Here is an 18,977-nt window from a genome sequence, read left to right as displayed (position 1 = left end):
GAAATATAGCTTAACATATTAAAATATTTGCTATTGATACTGTTGAGAAAGATCTCATAGTCATCATTATTTACTATTAAAAGTAAATCATAGTTTTTGTTTTCATTTGTGTATATGCACCTTTAAATACTTTTAATGTATTTTTAAAATTGTAGCAAAAATAAATATTACCCTTTAACCTTCAGTGTTTCGTTTTTTACTTTTTCCCGATGATTTTCATGATATCCCTAAACATAGATTTAACTTTTAAATATTTTTCTGTGTCTTCATCGAAGAACAAGAATAACACAGCAAAAATATGATGACCTTACTTTCAGCGGTTGTTCCCCATCCCGTGACACTTAAATCTTTTCCAAGTATTCTGTTGGCCATTTCAGGAAGGCATACTGGAACAATTGTCCGAAATTCTGGTGAGTCCAGGGGGATTGGATCTTCGAGCTTAACCAAAGCAATATCGTTGTCGATATTCTTTTTTGAAAATTCTGGATGCGGGATAAACTCTGATATTAAAACTCGAACACTCTCTTGACCGTAAACCTCCTTTGACCTTTTATAGTCATGGTCTCTGAGTATTAAATCAACATCTTCGGGCTGGATGCTCCTGTAAATAAGAAGATTAGAGAAAAATATATTTTAACTGAGTTTAACCAAAATCTCTCATAATAGATAGTAGTAACTTTGCTAATTACCACTTTTAATTTGAGTAATTTATGCTGTAACAAGTTTTTTGTAATAAATACAGCAGAATAAGTTACTTTTTTTGTTGTTGAAGGCTTGCTGAAGACATTTTGGGCTTCTAAATAGTGAAATATATAATCAGTGTATCAGTGAAAGTTATAATCAGTGAAATTATAATCATAATCAGTTATAATCAGTGAATTATATCAGTGAAAGTAATCAGTTGATATATTATCAACTATTATATCAGTGTTATTTTCCGTATTATAATCAGTTATCAGTTATTTATAATCAGTATTATAATCTTATTATAATCGTAATAATCAGTGAATCAGTTACAATCAGTGAAATATACTATCAATCAGTGAAAGTTATCAGTATCATTATCAGTGACCAGTTTTATAATCAGTAAAAGTTATTTTCCTACACGTATTTTAAGTTTTTACTCAAAATACCTTAAAATGAGAGACATTTTCTTTAAAATAATATTTTATTACGTAAAATATTGCATTTTATCAACTAAACTATTAAAAGATCCAAAACATAAACATTTTTGCTCCTTTGATGCTACAATAATCTGTTGGCAGACGGGTTCACTTTTTCACCTGGAAGCTTAATAACTGAGTTATTTTTCTTCACCTGAAGTTTAAGATTTTTAAGAAAATTTTGGATTACTAATGGCAAAAATCATTCAAAAGACCATTGGCTTAATGGCAAATGTACTTGAAGACTTAAGAAATAAGTCTTATAGTTTTTCTCATATAATATCATGGTTCAGCGTTGGAACCCTGACAAAATGTGGTACTACCCTAATAATTTCTCAGTTTTGAAAATGGGTCAAGGGGCAAAAAATAATTTGTATTGCCTTATATCCTTGGTACTTAGAGCCTATTGCTTATGGTCTGTACATAGTCTTTGCTTGAGTAAAAATGTTTGTTTAATTATATTTACTGACTAAGTATCTTATATTATGCATGGTCAAGGATATATGTCCTAGACCTATGTTCCTTATGTTCTAGTAAATATGTCTTTCTCAGTGTTGTCTTTATCATAAATGAATTAAGCTGTGTTTATTTTTATTAAGAAGTTTACAGTCTAATATTTTTATCGCATTTATATAATGATACGACCAATATAAGCTATAAACACTTATTGCCTTAGGTGGAAAATTGAAAGAATTCCTTATAGATAGTGGGAATAATTTCATTAGCCTATTAATGTCATGTTTTATACTTTGAAAATGCTTGTAGCGTGAAATCATATGTATCTTAGCTCTATTTCAGTCAGTTCATTCAGGTTTATTAAAAAAAATTTATAACAGTCATAACATACATAATCTCTCAAACCTTTACCATACATAAGTCAAACCTTTTAAACAGCTTCTTACTGCAGTAAGTTAAGATGCAAGAGCCACCGTGTTGATGAACTTGAAATATTTATGTATCAAGTTTCTTGTTCGGAAAGGAAGTATTTAAACTTTAAAGCCAATTCCCCTAATGACCTTTGACTATTTTAATCGCCACAGCTTAAAGCTTAATCTTTCAGGAAAAGTTACTTCCCTTTTACCAAGTGTTTCAGCAAGTAAATCAAGGTATTCAGCATCAACCTAATGATACAGTTGGTCTGGCAGCAAGATTCAACTAGATATTTGAACAACAGAAAGCGTGCAGCAGCATATATATTTAAGTACTTACCCCACATATTTAAGTACATTTCAGTGTAATACTTATTAATTATATTTGATATATTTAAGTATATATTACATATATTTAAGTATATTGAAGTACGAACTGATTAAGCACTCACCCCATAATACAGTGTGCAGCAGTAACAGCATATCTGTCATTAAGAAGACTGGCACCGCAAAAGGGTCTTGTTCCAGTTCTAAAAATGAGCGCCGCCATCCAAGGATACTTTCCTATTGGAGCTTCACTGCCGCCAACAATCCTTCCTTCTGAGTCATCCAGTGAATAGCCGCAGGCTAAAGTAACAAGAGTTCCCCTATTATTAACTTTAATAGAAGTAAATCACTCCGGGGAGAGCAGTTGTAATCCTTGACCTCATTCGGAGAATTACCCAGTGTTGATAGGCTAATTATATCACTTTAGATTAGCTGCAGTTTGAACTAGCACTTTAAGCATTTGTGCCTGAAGTGTTGTTTAAGGGCAAAACTGGTACTTAATTTTTCCTCAAGTACAAATTTCTTGTTGTACTTGTTGCCTTATACTTAAGTATAATAACAAGCTACTTGAGGCCAATAAGCATCAAAGCTTACCTGAGAATCATTCCGTATTTTCTAGCTACAATATGCCACCTTTGCTCCAATTTTTATCCAGAAAATATATTTTTCTGAATAAAAAACATATACAAAACAAATATATAAAAAACCCTATTAAAAAAAAGCGTATAAAAAACAAAACAAAAAAATTAAACAATAAGAAACAAGACATATTCACAAAAACAAATATATAAAAAACAAAAACAGAGTCAGAAAACAAAAAAAATACAAAAAACTTATTTTCTAACAAACAAAAGATAAATTTGAAGTTTGAAAGATTGAATCAGCTAAATTATCAGAACTTGAAATGCAAACTGATCGAAAAAAATTTGAATCATATCAAAATTTTTCATTTATACAATTAAGAGTTCCAGAGTATGGTCCTTGAGCCACTATCCCCTTACCCCTTTAGATCTTCTCTCTCCTCCCCAATTCATTTTCGATTTTTTTTTTGCAATTTAAAAATAACTGGCAAGGAAATGCTAGAATGTTTGTCATTGTTGTCACAAAGTGAGGCCCTTGGGCCTATTTCCCCAATGGAGATTTTTAAATTAAAACTCATTCACTATTCTTCAAAAAATGGATTGGTATTACATCTTGCAGAAATCAGAGTCATGAAAATATGTTCAATCTTTATGACTGGAATACACCATGGCATTGTGGAGTGACATGAAAGGTGTAGCATAAGTGGGAGATAGTAACGTCGGCAATGAGGAGGGGGAATTAATGCCAGCTTTTTCTTCTCGCTCAATTTTCACAAATGAAATGCAAATGACAGTGAAAACTGATAAATGGATCTTGAGTCTTATGAGAGTGCAGTTGCCTCCTCTGCCCTATTGCAAATTATACCTCTGTCCCTAACTTTACTTAACATAATAAACCTTTTCGTCTTACGGTTGTTCACATTTCGATTGTATTTATGAGCTCATGAAGTCTATTTTCATATTGTCGTACTGCAAAATTGTTTCAAACTTGTGATTTCATAATTAAGCAGAAAAAAAGTCCAGCACGTTTATTGGTTTATTCACCAATAATTAAGCAGAAAAGATAGCAGAAAAGATAAGCAGAAAAGATTTCATAATTAAGCAGAAAAGATAGGAGAAAAGATAAGCAGAAAAGATTTCATAATTAAGCAGAAAAGAAGTCCAGCAGAAAATAAAAAGCAGAAGACTCTGCAGAGTCCAAGCAGAAAAGGTAGCAGAAAAGATAAGCAGAAAAGATTTCATAATGAAGCAGAAAAGAAGTCCAGCACATTTATTGGTTTATTCACCAATAATAATGATGCACATTCCCATGGTATAGGGCCTATGAATTTTATGTTGATAATTTGGTTAAGTCTAGGTCAAAGAATCCTATAGCTTATAGTGGTGTCAAACTGTGGAATTTGTTGGGTTTGAAAATTGAAAATAGATTTAGCGTAATTGAATTTATAAGGTTGAGAAAAATGAATTATTTTCTAAATATGATGTTGACGATTATTTTGATTGGTTTAGAAAGTGGAAGGCGAGTGGTCAACTTAGGATTTTATCTTTTCCTACCTTCTAATATTGTTTTTGTTTTTTTTTACTTTTAATTTTTTTCCTTTTTTATGCTAAAAAACTTTTTTTATACTTTTTTTTACTGATTTTTTTTTTTTACTTTTAGACCGTCATTATCATAATACAAGAAAAGCTGATAACTTAAATCATAACTTTCGGAGCACCACTCGGGCATCTTTTGTGATTCGGCGTCATGATCCCCTTGTTTGGAATATATTGCCCGAGTGTGTGAAAAATGCGCCTAGTCTTCCGGCTTTCAACGCATGGGCAAAGAAGTTGGTTTTATCTCGTGAGTGATTTTGATGTCAAACCCACTCCAGGTTGTCATTCTGTTCAAGGAATTTCCTTGATTTTCTTTTGCTGTTAATATTTTTTTTTCTATCTTCTTCTTGTTTTTGCCTTTCTCTCTTCATCAATCGAGTTTTTTGTGTGTTGAGCAGCGCGAATGAATGTGGTTTTAATTTTATTGGGGTGATTACCTCACTTGCCCTTCCAAGCTTATTGCCTTTCTTGGCAGGCGAAAGGCGAATAGTGTTTGTTTTCTTTTTTTTAAATAAATGTATATCTCTCTGTTTAGTACATTTTAGGAAAGGAGTTCAGAGATCGGGTATACCTATTTTGCTATTGATAGCTGGGTATATGCTATTTTTTCTAGGTTCTTTTCAAAGACCCGTTCTGAGGTGACAAAGAAAATTTTCTTTGTTGTTTTTGTGGATCTATTGGCCCTCCCTTCTCAGTATAAATTATCAATATATATCCAAATCTATTAAATTTTCAAAGTTTGATTTCCCGGTATTACAGGGGACGTGTGAATTATGTTATTTAATAAATGATATTTATTGAAATTAGAAACCACTGATTGGAATAATAATAATACTAAAAACAGAAGAAGCTTACAGCAATTTAAGTAGTTATCTGAAGAACCAGCATGTCGGGTTGTTAGTGCTTCCTCAGTTGTTATTACGTGAGCCACTGAAGCTGAAAAAATAAAAATACATTTAGAAATAAAATGTGTAGAGGCATGTTTTAGAGATTAAATTATAGAGACATAAAATGGTGAAAATTTTTTTAAGAAGGGACAAAAGGCTTTGTTAAGGAATTGGAATAATTACCATTTTGTCTATAGGCTTATATAGCTCAAGCAGTCCTAATTAAACTGTCTATTCAATATAATAGTTTAAAAACATATTTTAATCATTCTATTTCCGAGACAGCGGAGGAAAACCAAATTGCAAATGAAAATGATCCCAGTGGTCACAAAAGTCTCTAATGACAAGGTGAGACGAATGACCGGACACAACATAGTGACAGATGTCATTAGGACACGTCGGTGGAAAAATATGGGGCATGTACTTCGTATGGACGAATCCCAGATCCCAAAAGTGACGTTCCAGAGGCAACCCGAAGAAAGAAGAAGAAGCGGCAGGCCAAGCAATACGCTCAAGCGCACCTACCAGACGGACCTGCGAAACATAAATGCTTCCCTTCAACCAACGTGGGAAGATATTCTTGCTGCGGAAAACATGAAGGATGACTAGTGGCTGCTCGTGGATGTCCTGGGTGCCTCTAGAGGCACAGGAGGATCTAAGGTCTAAGGTAATTTCCGAGGAGACGCAGAAGAACGAGTTCTTTTTATCAGATTTTGTATATTAGAAACATGATCGATATAATATATCCGATTCGGAATGATACCAGGAAGTTTTCTCAGGAAGCGTGAGCAGTATCAGATGATTGGTTTTTACCAGTATATAATTAGGAATATTCCTTATTTTCCTCTTTTGATACAATTTTTAACTTAACAGATATTCTGATTGAATAGTTTTATATCATGTTTTTAGTAGAAGGGGTCTACAATAAATAAATCAAATAGAGAATCTATTAAATGGAATCGATAAATACTGATAATAAGAATTTAATCCACATCTAAATGGTTAGATGCCGTGCTGTAGCCTTTAGTTCTTTGCCTCAAGTTTAGGTAGAGATCGGACTTAAGGAAAGATGATGTTCTATTTTAAAAGATCACGAGCTTTCGAGGATCGTGAGAAACGAAAATTGAAAAAAAAATTTTAGAAACTCCGGAGTATAGAAAACTAGATTATGACTCTGTTTCGCAAAAAAATAAATTACTCAACTATCGGAACAAAGAAATTTTCCTCAAAAGGCAACCCCTATCACGTTCTTTCTACCCTCTAGTAATCCTTTTGCCCTTATCCCGTCCCCAGTCAGTTGAATTGCCTCAACACATGAAAAGACATTTCTCCCAAACAAAAATTAAAATGAAAACATTGTGTCTATTTGTGACTAGTTCTGTGTTCATATTAAATAAAAAAAACAAGTTTTTTTTAACTGAAAATTAAAAGTGACATTAAAACTTAAAACGATAAGACTTTATTCCGTATATGAAAGGGACTGTTCCCTCCTGAACACCCCGCTCTTTACGCAAAAGTGTTTTAACACTTTATAAAATAGAGTAGATAGACAGAGTCAAACTTTAGCGTAAAGAACAGGGCGTTGAGGAAGGGATAGCCCCTTTTATATACGGAATAATTTCCGTTCGTGTCAAGCTTTAATTTCGCTCCTTACTTTCAGTTAAAAAACTTGTTTTTCTTCTTTAGTTTCTGAACTTTTTTGAATAAATACAAGTTTTGATTTTGGCTAACCGTAAATGAATAATTAAAACGAAATTTGCATATTAATTTTCCTTTTTTGGCTAAAAAGCTTTCTCAAAATTTTGCGGACAATTTTGAGAAAAAAGAAGTGGGAGAAGGGATATAGTTGCCCACAGATTTTTTGGTTATTCAAAAAGGCCACTAGAACTTTTAATTTCATTTACAAACATTTCTATTAGTAATAACTCTACGTAACTTACGAATTAACTTACCTAACGAACTTCTATATTCGTATATTCTTATTGCGTATATGAGGGGTTCTCCCCTTCGTCAATATCTCGCTCTTTACGCTAAAGTTCTAATTCTGTTTCAATTCTTTGAGAATGACCCTTGAATCACAAAGGTCGTTTAAATAGAATAAATAGCTCTTTTGGAAATTACTAAAAACACTTAGCGTAAAAAGCGAGGTATTGAGGAGGGTAAGAAGAACCCCCTAGTACACGTAATAATTTCCGTTCCTTTTATGTTTTAGTGTTACTCCCTACTTTTAATTGAAAAATAAAAAAATTGTGTCTTATTTAATTTCACACTGTTTTTTAAAATAATGTTGCAAAATCCAGCGCCCCCTTCATGGAAATTATATACTTGCATGATAAATTCCTCCATGCAAAGATCCTCCCACAAAACTCATCCCCCCACATACACACCAGAAAAAATCCTCCCTGAAAACGTCTGTATACTTCCCAATAACCAATACTATATGTTAACAATGGGGAAAGTTCAAAACTTGTAGCCCTTTCCTCGGGGACTGTGGGGGATTAAGTCGTCCTCAAAGACATAGTTATTAGATATTTGGACTATGCTGAGCAAAATGGTTATCTCAAAACTTAATCCGGTTGGGAAAAAAAAATAAGCGTGGGACTCGTTGTTTTCGATTTTTTTGGTCTCTTAAAAAGGGCACTAATTCTTTTAATTTCCGTTAGAATAAGCCCTCTCGCGACATTCTAGGACCACTGGGCCGATAGAATCACCCTCGGGAAGAAAACACGCATCTATGATTTTTCTTCAGGTTAAAAATACATAATTCCACTTTCTTGAATATAGGAGCTTGAAACCTATACAGTGGGGTTCTCTGATACGATGAACCTGATGGTGTGATTTTCATTGAGATTTAATGACTTTTACGGGGGGTGTTTCCCTTTTTTTTTAAAATAAGGCAAATTTTCTCAGACTTGTAACTTTTCATGAGTAAGACTAAACCTAATAAATTTTATATATTTATATTCGGCATAAAAATTCGAATATTTTGATGTATCTATCCGTATCAAAGTTCTGTTCCTTAGAGTTTCGGTTACTATTGAGCCAGGTCGCTCCTTACAATTCGTTACCACGAACTGTTTTATCTACTGTTTTTTTTCAAATATCATATAAGATCGCCTTTATTTAAACTTGTGCGTAAAAAACTTGTTGAGTCCATAGACAATATTCCCCCAAGTCCCTATTGGAGGAAATATTAATATTAATCCTAAGTCTGATTTCAATTGCTTCTCGAGCTACCTGCTTAATACCTTGGTCATTGCTAATAACGACGAATTCTTCAAAAAGAATTTTGTGGCTAGGATTCTTAAATAAAAAACAGCTTAAAGTAGAATCAAAAGAAACAGTAGGAATATTAGATCCTGGTGAGTTCTACCTATATAGTAGTTGCCACAGTTGCATGGTATTTGATAGACCTCTCTTTGGCTTCTTTACCCAAATTTTTATATTATCATTTCCTTATGATTTCAATTGCTTCTCGAGCTGCCTGTTTTATTCCTAGGTCATTGCTAATAAGGGCAGATTCTTCAAAAAGTATTTTATGGCTAGGATTTTCAAAACATGGCTGCTTAAAGCAGAATAAAAAAAGATTAACAATAATATAATTTAGAGCTTTGGTAATGTCATCTTTATGCTGTTGTAGGCATTTCTCTAAATCCTGGTGAGTTCTACCTATATAGTAGTTGCCACAGTTGCATGGTATTTGATAGACCTCTCTTTGGCGAGTAACTGAGGTTTCATCTTTACCCAAATTTAGGAAATTTATGGTTTTAAAATTATTGGTAAACACTGCATACAGATTATTTTGTGTGTAGCCGTTTTTGAGATTCGTAGTGATTTTTGGGATGGATAGGATGTAGATTATATTTGAGGGCTTATCGGAATTCTCACCTGGTAAACTACCATTGATTTTGCGGGTGTGTCTTTTCAGTTTATGGTTAAATGCAAAACTAATAAATAAAATAGGATACAACAGCCTGCAACAGCGTAAAGGTGATATCACCAAACTCTAAAGTTGCTTCTGTTTCTTTTGATTCTGCTTTAAGCAGACATGTGTTTGAAAATCCAAACCACAGAATACTTCCTGAAGAGTCCACCCTTATTAGCAATGACCTAGGCATAAAACAGGTAGTTCAAGAGGAAACTAAAATCAGACTTAAGATTAATGATAATATTTCTTTATATTATCATTTCCTTATATTTCCTTCTAATAGTGACTTGGAGGAATCTTCACTTAATGCTCTATACACAAATTTAATTAAAACTATCTTACAAAATATTTAGAAAAAACGGTAGATATTAACACAGAACAAGTCACAAATAAATCTTTAAGGTTAGCTGCCAAAACGGCAAGATTTGCAATAAAACGTGTTTTTAATTATTCTTCTTAAATTTCAACGAATTGCACTGAATAAACAAAATCGTTTTAGTTTTATTGGTCGTAGGGACCAATAAAAACAAAGGACAGCCCTTGTCCTTAGGGACCAATAAAAACAAAGGACAGCCCTTGTCCTTAGGGACCAATAAAAACAAAGGACAGCCCTTGTCCTTAGGGACCAATAAAAACAAAGGACAGCCCTTGTCCTTAGGGACCAATAAAAACAAAGGACAGCCCTTGTCCTTAGGGACCAATAAAAACAAAGGACAGCCCTCGTCCAAGGGACAGCCCTTGGACATAGGGTCGAAACATTCATTCAAATTTTGATTTCCACTGTCTTACGAAGAGAATTCCCTATTGTTCTTCTTGTTTTTGATGTTTGTAAGAAAAAAACGAAATACTCTCCCCAGATTTTTAAATACCTTTTTTGTATCTTCATGAAAAAACCGCGAAAAAATACCCCTCCCCCTAATTCTTGGAAATTGGCATTACTGCTTTTATGTCTTAATGTTTTGGTCTCATTTATGTTTGTTTTCTGTTTTGAAAAGTTTTCTTGCGAATTCATTTTGACTAAAAATGTCAAGTTTATGGTTTGTGATACCCTTTACGCAACCCTTCAGGGCTTATGATAGTTGCTTCCACGTAATAAAATAATAACAGTTCGTGGTAACGAACTTTAAGTAATGAGCGACGCGGCTCGCAGCTTTGGTTGCTTCATAGCAACCAAAAATCTAAAAAAAAGAATTTTGACATCAATAGATATATCAAAAGAATAGGCTTATTATGCCGATTCCAAATATATAAGATTCACTTAGTTTAGTAAGTTTAAGATTCATTCCTCAATACTTCGCTTTTCATAAAAAAGTTTCAATTATCGTCCCAATTCTTTAAGAAAAACTCCTGAAACACTATTAATTAGAATAATAAGCTTTTTAAAAGTTCTAAAACACATTAGCGCAAAGAACGAGGTATTGAGGAGGGGTTGACTCCCTCATACGTAATAATTTCTGTTCGTTTTAATGTTGCTCCATACTTTTGGTTGAAAAAACTTTCTCTTTTTAATAGCTTACAAGATGCCAAAATATACATTGCACCATTCGATAGGGCATTCAGGTTAACAAAAAATGTTATGTACAGTCTATTGAACTACCAAGTTTTTTTTTTAATGAATAGAAATTTATAAGAGGCGAAATAAATTTTTGGTACTTACCTTTGCAAGTAACTGAACAAGAAGAGCCTTGTATAAGATTTATGTTTTTCCTTTTCTGGAGAATTAATTCCATATCACCTGTATCTGATGCTAGCATAGATGGCATCATCTTATTTCCACAATACCTACAAATTGAAATTTTTTGACCTGATTATGAGAAGAGTACAATAAAACTGTCTCAACCAAGGCAAAACGAATCAGATTGGATCTCGATGAAAAAAAGGCATTCCGAAATTAAAAAATTAAAAACTATGAAAGAAGAAAGAACTATAAAAAAGAACTATGAAAGAAGAAAAGACAAAGTCAAATAAATGATGTTTCATTTTCTTATTAGTGTTTATTTTCTTATTGAGATTCAGCTTTTGATACCTACAAATTGAAATTTTTGACCTGACCATGAGAAAAGTCCGAAAAAACTATATCAGCCAAGGGAAAACGAGTCAGAGTAGATCTCAATAAAAAAAACCTTTAGAAATTAAAAAAATAAAAACTATGAAAGAAGAAATGCTATAAATGAATGCTATAATGAAGTGAAAACAACTATGGAAAAAAAATATGAAAGAAGAAAAAACAACGGATAAAAGAAAAAAGAAACTGTAAGAAGAAAAAAACTATGGAAAACAGAAAACAAACACTCGTCAGGAACAGAGTCAGAATTTCAGGTCCTAATAGCTTGATTTTAATCAAAAGCTCTTTTTTCATAGACTTTAGGGTTTAATTAGATTTTTCTTTTGTTTTGTATCAATAGAGGGTTTTTTTCTGAAAATTAGTTCCACTTTCAATTTTGGGTCGGTCATGGAGTGATGGTGTCACCACTTTCGTTTATTTTGTGCTTTTGTTGGCGGGTTTTATTGCTGTAAATAAATGGCACTGGGCTCATTGTTTTTGTTTTTATTGTTTGAGTTTTTATTTCTGTTTCCTCTTTCCCTGTTCGCCATGGATCCTGATGCAGGAATAGTTCATCTTTGTGTTCTTTTTTTGTTTTGATTATATTAATAACAAAGAAAATTGAACCTGAATAGTATTGCTACCCCGGTTGCTTACAGAGCGATTTATATTAACGTTACTGATTTTCATCCTTTTTAAAGGCAAAACTCATGGCATCATCAATATTATCCTACCCAATATTATACCCCAATTATTTGTTGGGTGGCTATGGCTTGATTTGGGTCTTTTCTTATCTTCCCGTTACAACTGAAGAAAAATTGTAAAGAATTTTGCTACTTATACTAGTATATTGATCTTTGATCCATTGGTGTTGGCGTTTTAACTCCAACTCTGTTTTTCCAACAACCATTTTCTTCTAATATTACAGGTTCCATTAAGTTTTTTTTCCTTTTTTCAATTATTTGAGAAATCATATTTCCGGGATATCCATTTCCTACTAGAATATCCTTAATAAAAATTAATTCACTAACCATGTATTCTGGTGAAGCTAATTTTAACATTCTATCAACTAAAGAAATAACTACCCCCATTTTTACTTGGATCGGGTGATTTGAGAGTTAACTTGCCGAAATCGGGTTATCGGGTTAACTTGCCTTTTTAAGGCAAGTTGGCTATGGCTTGATCTGAGCCTATTGATCTTCACGATATAATTGAAGAAAATTATACTGATTTTGCTACTTATGCTAGTATATTGATCTTTGGGAAATTGACATTTGTGTTTTGACTTACCTTTTTAAGGGAAGACTCATGGCACCATCTATAATAGCCAATAGCACATCTATTTTTTATACTAGTATATTGATCTTTGGACTATAGACGTTTGTTTTTTGACTTACCTTTCTTTCTGAGAATGAAAATCTGAGACTTGCACAAATCCTTCATCGCAGTGTTGAGTTATATTCAGATTGAGGCAGCTTATTTCCAAAACACAGTCTTCGCCCTAAAAAACAGTCAAAATTGTTTCAGAATATCTAAACTGGTTAAGTGAACAAACATATTTTTATCTTAGTAAATTTAGGTTTAGGTGAACAAACATATAGTCAACGAGATAAAAAGGAGAGTTGGACATGCAACATCGGCATTCAACAAACTGAAATCAGTACGGGGAAGCAAAAATTACTCTTTGTGTCTAAAGCTCCGTCTGTTGAACAGCAACATCATATTGCTGTTGAACAGTTGCTGAATGTTGCTGTTCAACAGCAACATCATATACATTCTCGTTTATGGAAGTGAATCCTGGAAGCTGAATGTCCAGCTGAAAAAACGTATCCTAGCAATTGAAAATGTCTGCCTCAGAAGAATCCTTGACATTTCGTGGCAGGACAGGGTCACGAACGTAGTGGTCCGCAGACGAACAGGTCAACCACCAATTACTGATCACCTGAAGTAGAAAATGTAAACATATCTTGGTCATGTACTCCAACAACAGTAAACACCCTCCAACAACAGTACGACCAAGACTTGCGAAGTGATGAGCTATCGTTACAACCGCAGTGGGAGGACTTCAAAACTGCTTCTTCGTTCCAGGATATCTGGCGAGGTTTCGCTGATGCCCTATGTGCCAGACCTGGCCCTTGAGAAACTAAGGCTATTCCTGCAACAAGAAAACTTGGTTTGGTTGTATTACTTTTATTATCATATAAGAATCACGAAATTTTAATTTTATCCCTTTGCAAGTCATATCATTTACAAAGGTAATGTCTCCCTCTTTCACCATGGGGTTTTTGTATTGTGTTTATTATATTGTTCGGCCTAAACTTGTCTTGATCTTTCCATTTCCTTGCGACATACAATATGTAGGTGGTAAAGCTGTTGGACTCAGCTAGCTGTAAAATCTTAGTAACTGTCGAAGTCGAGGTCGTAGTAACTTTAAATCAAGATAGGAAATCATTGTCGATCGAAAGTTTTGGTATTTTGGGAAAGTTTCTGCTGGTCCTGATCATAATTCTGATTTTTTTTTTTTTTTTTTTTTTTTTTTTACATATACTAAAATTAATAACCAGGAGTCGAAACGTCCTCTTTGAACTTCGTTGAAATAAGGCTGCTAGGACTGTTTTAAAAAAGTTTTAGAAAAAAATTATTAGTTTTAACTCTCGAACTTTAATGTAAGTTTATTTAAATATACATATTTTTTTTCTCTCTCTTTCTCGTGTTGTGCTAAAGACAGCCCTTGGACATAGGGCCAAAATATTCACAGAATTGATTTCCACTGTCTTGAAAATATTTTCCCTTTTGTTTCAACTTTGCATTTGTTAGTTACATACTCAGAGTACTCCGGATTTTTTCGCAAGAAATACGTATGGGTCTTTGACTGGTTTCATGAGTCTGATGTTTAGGGTTCTTCTGGTGCTCTGTCCGTCTAATTCCTGCGACAGGAAAACTCGGCTTTCGTAGTATTACTTTTATTATTATATATGGACCACGAAATTTCAATTTTATTTCTTTGCATGTCATATCATGTATATCTCCCTCTTTCAAGCCCTCGGGTAATATCTCCCTCTTTCAAGCCCTCGGTTAATTTCTCCCTCTTTCAAGCCCTCGGGTAATATCTCCCTCTTTCAAGCCCTCGGGTAATATCTCCCTCTTTCAAGCCCTCGGGTAATATCTCCCTCTTTCAAGCCCTCGGGTAATATTTCCCTCTTTAAAGCCCTCGGGTAATATCTCTCTCTTTCAAGCTAGAGATTTTTGTGTTGTGTTTATTATATTTTTCGGTCAGAAACTTGTCTTGATCTCCTTACGACAAACGCTGTGGAGGTAGAAAAGCTGTTGGACTCGGCTAGCTGCCAACTCTTAGTAACTGTCGAAGCCGTCCAGTCGCGGTTACAGTAACTTTAAACCAAGATAGGAAATCGGCTGTAGACCGGAAGTTTCCGTTTTTTGCGAAAGTTTCAGCTGGTCCTGATCGAAATTATAATTTTTAAATTGGATGATAATTGTATTGGGGATAGACTGAGAGACCTAGAGTCTAACCCTTTTGATTTCTCCATATTACAGAGCCAAGATGAATTTGTTAGAAATGAGATAAATGACGGTGGGTTAATTAATTTTCCAAAATTTAAATCTAAATTACCTTCCAAAGTTTCTGATCTTCCCAGTACCAGTGTTGTGAGAACAGAATTTTTAATTGTTGATATTTTTAGCTCTAAGGGTGATCTTGTCGATGCAGTTCATAAAGTATCTTGTCATGTCATTGGATTCTGTGAGACTTTTTTTTACAGACCCGAATTCTCATGTTGTTTTTCCGGGATATCCATTTACTTTTAAAAACCGCTTGACAAGGCACCAAGACGGTTTAGCAGTATTAGTAAAAGAAGGTATCTCTTTTCGACGCTATGGAAATCTGGAAGGTTCTCACGAGGAAAAGCTTTTTGAAGTAATGGTGACTGAAATAAGTTTTGGAAAAAAAGGTATTGTTTTTTGCATAGTATACCGACCACCTTCTTCTCCAGTCAAGTCTTTCCTTTTTAAATTCCATGCTTCTTTGCATCAACCAGATTTGGAAAATAAAGATGTTATCCTTTCTGGAGATTTCAATAGATTGACCTTCCAGAAGCTTCAATCTTCTGTCGACTTATTGTCTTCTTGCTTTTCTGCCTATCTGCTTCCATGCAGACGTGAATAATAAAATGATTGAACTTGAACTTGACCCTAACATAAGTTGGAATGGTTGAAATTTTGTGGTCGATAAAACAGCACTACTACCAGTTAAATACTAAACTAAACTGCGACCAATTAGACTCAGATTCATAACAGTAGGCCTTGCAGATGTTTTTGCAAGTGTTTAGTCGCTTTTTACATAAACCATTCAAAAATGGGTTATAACCACTAGTAAATCAGTGATGAATCTTGTGCTTAGCACATAAATCCTCCACCACTTTAGGACAGTAACTCGCATGTTAATCCGAGAGCAATATATCAAATAACCCAAAATCAGAAATCATTTTTTTTCATTTTGAAACTTCAAAATCGGCTTTGCGGAAATGCTTTTTAACACTTTCAAGAATGCTCTCCAGCTACTATTACATGCTCAAACCCTTCATCCGTTTTCAGTAATGGCCCGACATCAGCCGATATAAAAAGCATTTAAAGAAAGAAGTTTATATTATGAAGCAAGACTTTCTGTGGTTTAAGTTTCTTTTTTGTCTTGTGCAAACTTGTATCCTAAAGTTTGATTCTTTCTCGCTACTCTACTTTTTAAAACAATAAAAAAATTTAGCGTAAAGAGCGGGGTGTCGAGGAGGAAAAGCCCCTTTCATATAAGGAGTAATTTCTGTTCGTTTTAAGTTCTAATGTCGCTCCTTACTTTCATTTCAAAAAACTTGATTTTTTTATTTAATTTCAAAAAAGGCCACACCAAGTGGAATATGCAGTCATGTTCAGAAAATTCGGTCCAAATTTGGATTAAATAATCCCCCCCCCCAAAAAAATGACTAAAACAGCTTCAGTGATGACAAAATGCAAAGCTGCAGCTACAGTAGTGACAATAGCGCGTTCACTTTGTACCTATGTGAGTAATGAAATCATGTATACATTTATCTAAAACTGTTTCTTTTTTGTGGTTGAACAACCCCCCTCCTATGGGTAACTTCCAGTTATAGGGATGGCGTATAAGCTTGCTGTTTGTCAAGATATCAAACAGTCCTCGGTAACGAACTGGAAGCAATGAGTGACCCGGCTCATTAGTGACCGAAACTATGGAAAACGGAATTTGATACCAATAAATACATCAAAAGAATCGAATTTTTATGATGATTTCCAATATATAAATTTCATCAAGTTAAGTCTTACCCATCAAAAGTTAAGAGCCAGAGCAAATTTGCCTCATTTACGAAAACAGGGGGAAGAACCCCATAAAAGTAGTAGAATCTTAATGAAAGTCCTGATATCAGACTTCGCGTATCAGAGAACCCTATTATAGAGGTTTCAAGCTCTTAAATGCAAAAAGGTAGAATTTTGTATTTTTTGCCAGAAGAAAGATCGCGGATGCGTGTTTAATTTTATTATTTTCTTTTTCCAGAGGTAATTGTATCGACCCAGTAGTTCTATATATCGTGAGAGGGTTCATTCGAACGGAAATTAAAAGTTCTAGTGCCCTTTTTAAGTGACCAAAATCTGGAGGGCAACTATGCCCCTTCCCACGCTAATTTTTCCCCAAAGTCACCAAATCAAAATTTTGTGAAAGCCAGTTTGTTCTGTATAGTCGAAAAATCTAATAACTGTGTCTTTGAGGATGACTTAATCCCCCACAGTCCCTGTGGGGAGGTCTGCAAGTTATGAAATTTGTCCATTGTTTATTTGTTATTGGGAAGTATATAGGCGTTTTCAACGGGATTTTTCTGGTGTTGGGGGTCGGGGGTGGAAGGTTACGTGGAAAGATCTTTCTATGAAGGAATTTTTCATGTGGAAGGAGAATTTTCCAGCCTTTTTTTTAGAAACCATCAGAAATTAAATTAAAAAAACAAGCTTTTCACCTGAAAGTAAGGAGCAACATTAAAACTTAAAACAAACATAAATTGTTGCGTATATGAGGGGGTTCACCCCGTCTTCAATACCTTGCTCATTTTTTTTGCTACTTTCAAAAGAGCTATTTAGTCTAATTAAACGGCCTTTGTGATTCAGGGGTCATTCTTATAGAATTGGAACAAATTTCGAGTTTAGCGTAAAAAGCAAGGTATTGACGATGGGTTGAACCTCCTTATATACGCAATAATATCTGTTAGTTTTAAGTTTTAATGTTTTTCCTTCCTTTCAGCTGATAAAAATTGCTTTTTAATTTAATCTTAAAAAGGTTGGATCAAGATTGAAGATTCAAAATTTTTATTTCACACAAAAGACACAAACACAAATAATTAAATGAAGCGAAAAGGGATCTAAGCTCAAAAAGAAGACTAAAAAGATTAACCAAAAATATTACAGCATGTAGAAGGAGAGGGACAAAGGAGGGTGCCTCAGCATGGCAAATTCCAAAAATAATGCAAAAAAATATGAAGTTAAATCACTCCGTCTTCAAAGGGTAATAATATATTATACTAAATTATTCTTCAAAAGTGAACGGCTATTAATATTTTAAATTTAGTGTTTAATTTCAGCCTATTCGTTATAAAAGAGATTTGGTATCTTATTGAAAATTTGTCTCTTTCACAGTTAACCGAGGGGATTCTATACGCTCCAAAACGAGCAGACGAAGAGACGAGTGAGCGAAAGGGGGTGACAAGAATATGTGATTCATAAAATAACCCGCCAGAGACCGAATATCATAATACCAGAGCAATAATTGCAAATCCTTCAGTTGACTAAGGTTTAATATATGAAGTAATAGAAAAAGTTTTTGTTTCAGAAAGACTTGGAAGTCGTGCAGGACGATGAAAGAAAGTACCAAGAATTCTTATGGTTTTATTTTCCAATATCTGAAGGAGTTTAAAATGATTAGAAAAAGTATTTAGGTAAATAATGGGGCAATATCTTAGGTATGATTCTATTAAAGAATGATAAAGCTCTTTAATAATTGAAAAAGGAAAAAGGTATTTTAATCGATGTAAACATCCTAAAGTTTGGCTAATTTTGTACAGAGATGATCAGAGATTATATACATATATATAAATATATATATATATATATATATATATATATATATATATATATATATATATATATATATATATATATATATATATATATATATATATATATATATATACATATATATATATATATATATATATATATATATTATATATATGTATATATATATATATATATATATACATATATATATATATATATATATATATATATATATATATATATATATATATATATATATATATATATATATATATATATATATATATATATATATATAATAAAAACATTCCAAGTCTAGAACTCTGGAGCACTCCAATATCATCCTGGGAATGAGGCTGAGACGGATGGCCTTGGACTTTTGGAATTAGGCTGAGACAGACAGCCTTGGACTTTTGGAATCCACGATTTCGTAGATATGCCTTTATTAAATCAAATG

The 18,977-nt window shown here is 33.3% G+C and overlaps 1 protein-coding gene across 1 annotated transcript in view; it reads right to left on the bottom strand.

Moving 5' to 3' along the window:
• Positions 1 to 18,977, bottom strand: part of LOC136035167 (trypsin-1-like) — a 54,134-nt gene that overhangs the window by 25,889 nt on the left and 9,268 nt on the right. The window contains exons 3-7 of the mRNA XM_065716736.1: positions 12,793 to 12,896; positions 11,009 to 11,133; positions 5,392 to 5,472; positions 2,485 to 2,659; positions 312 to 601 (exon numbers count right to left, since the gene is read on the bottom strand). Of these exons, the coding sequence (XP_065572808.1) occupies positions 312 to 601; positions 2,485 to 2,659; positions 5,392 to 5,472; positions 11,009 to 11,133; positions 12,793 to 12,896 (775 nt within the window). The remainder of the gene's footprint in view (positions 1 to 311; positions 602 to 2,484; positions 2,660 to 5,391; positions 5,473 to 11,008; positions 11,134 to 12,792; positions 12,897 to 18,977) is intronic.

Source organism: Artemia franciscana, chromosome 14 (genome assembly GCF_032884065.1).
Source record: "Artemia franciscana chromosome 14, ASM3288406v1, whole genome shotgun sequence".
NCBI classification, from domain to species: domain Eukaryota; kingdom Metazoa; phylum Arthropoda; class Branchiopoda; order Anostraca; family Artemiidae; genus Artemia; species Artemia franciscana.
The sequence above is the reverse complement of the archived record's forward strand: the minus strand, read 5'-3'. Positions and strand labels throughout refer to the sequence as shown.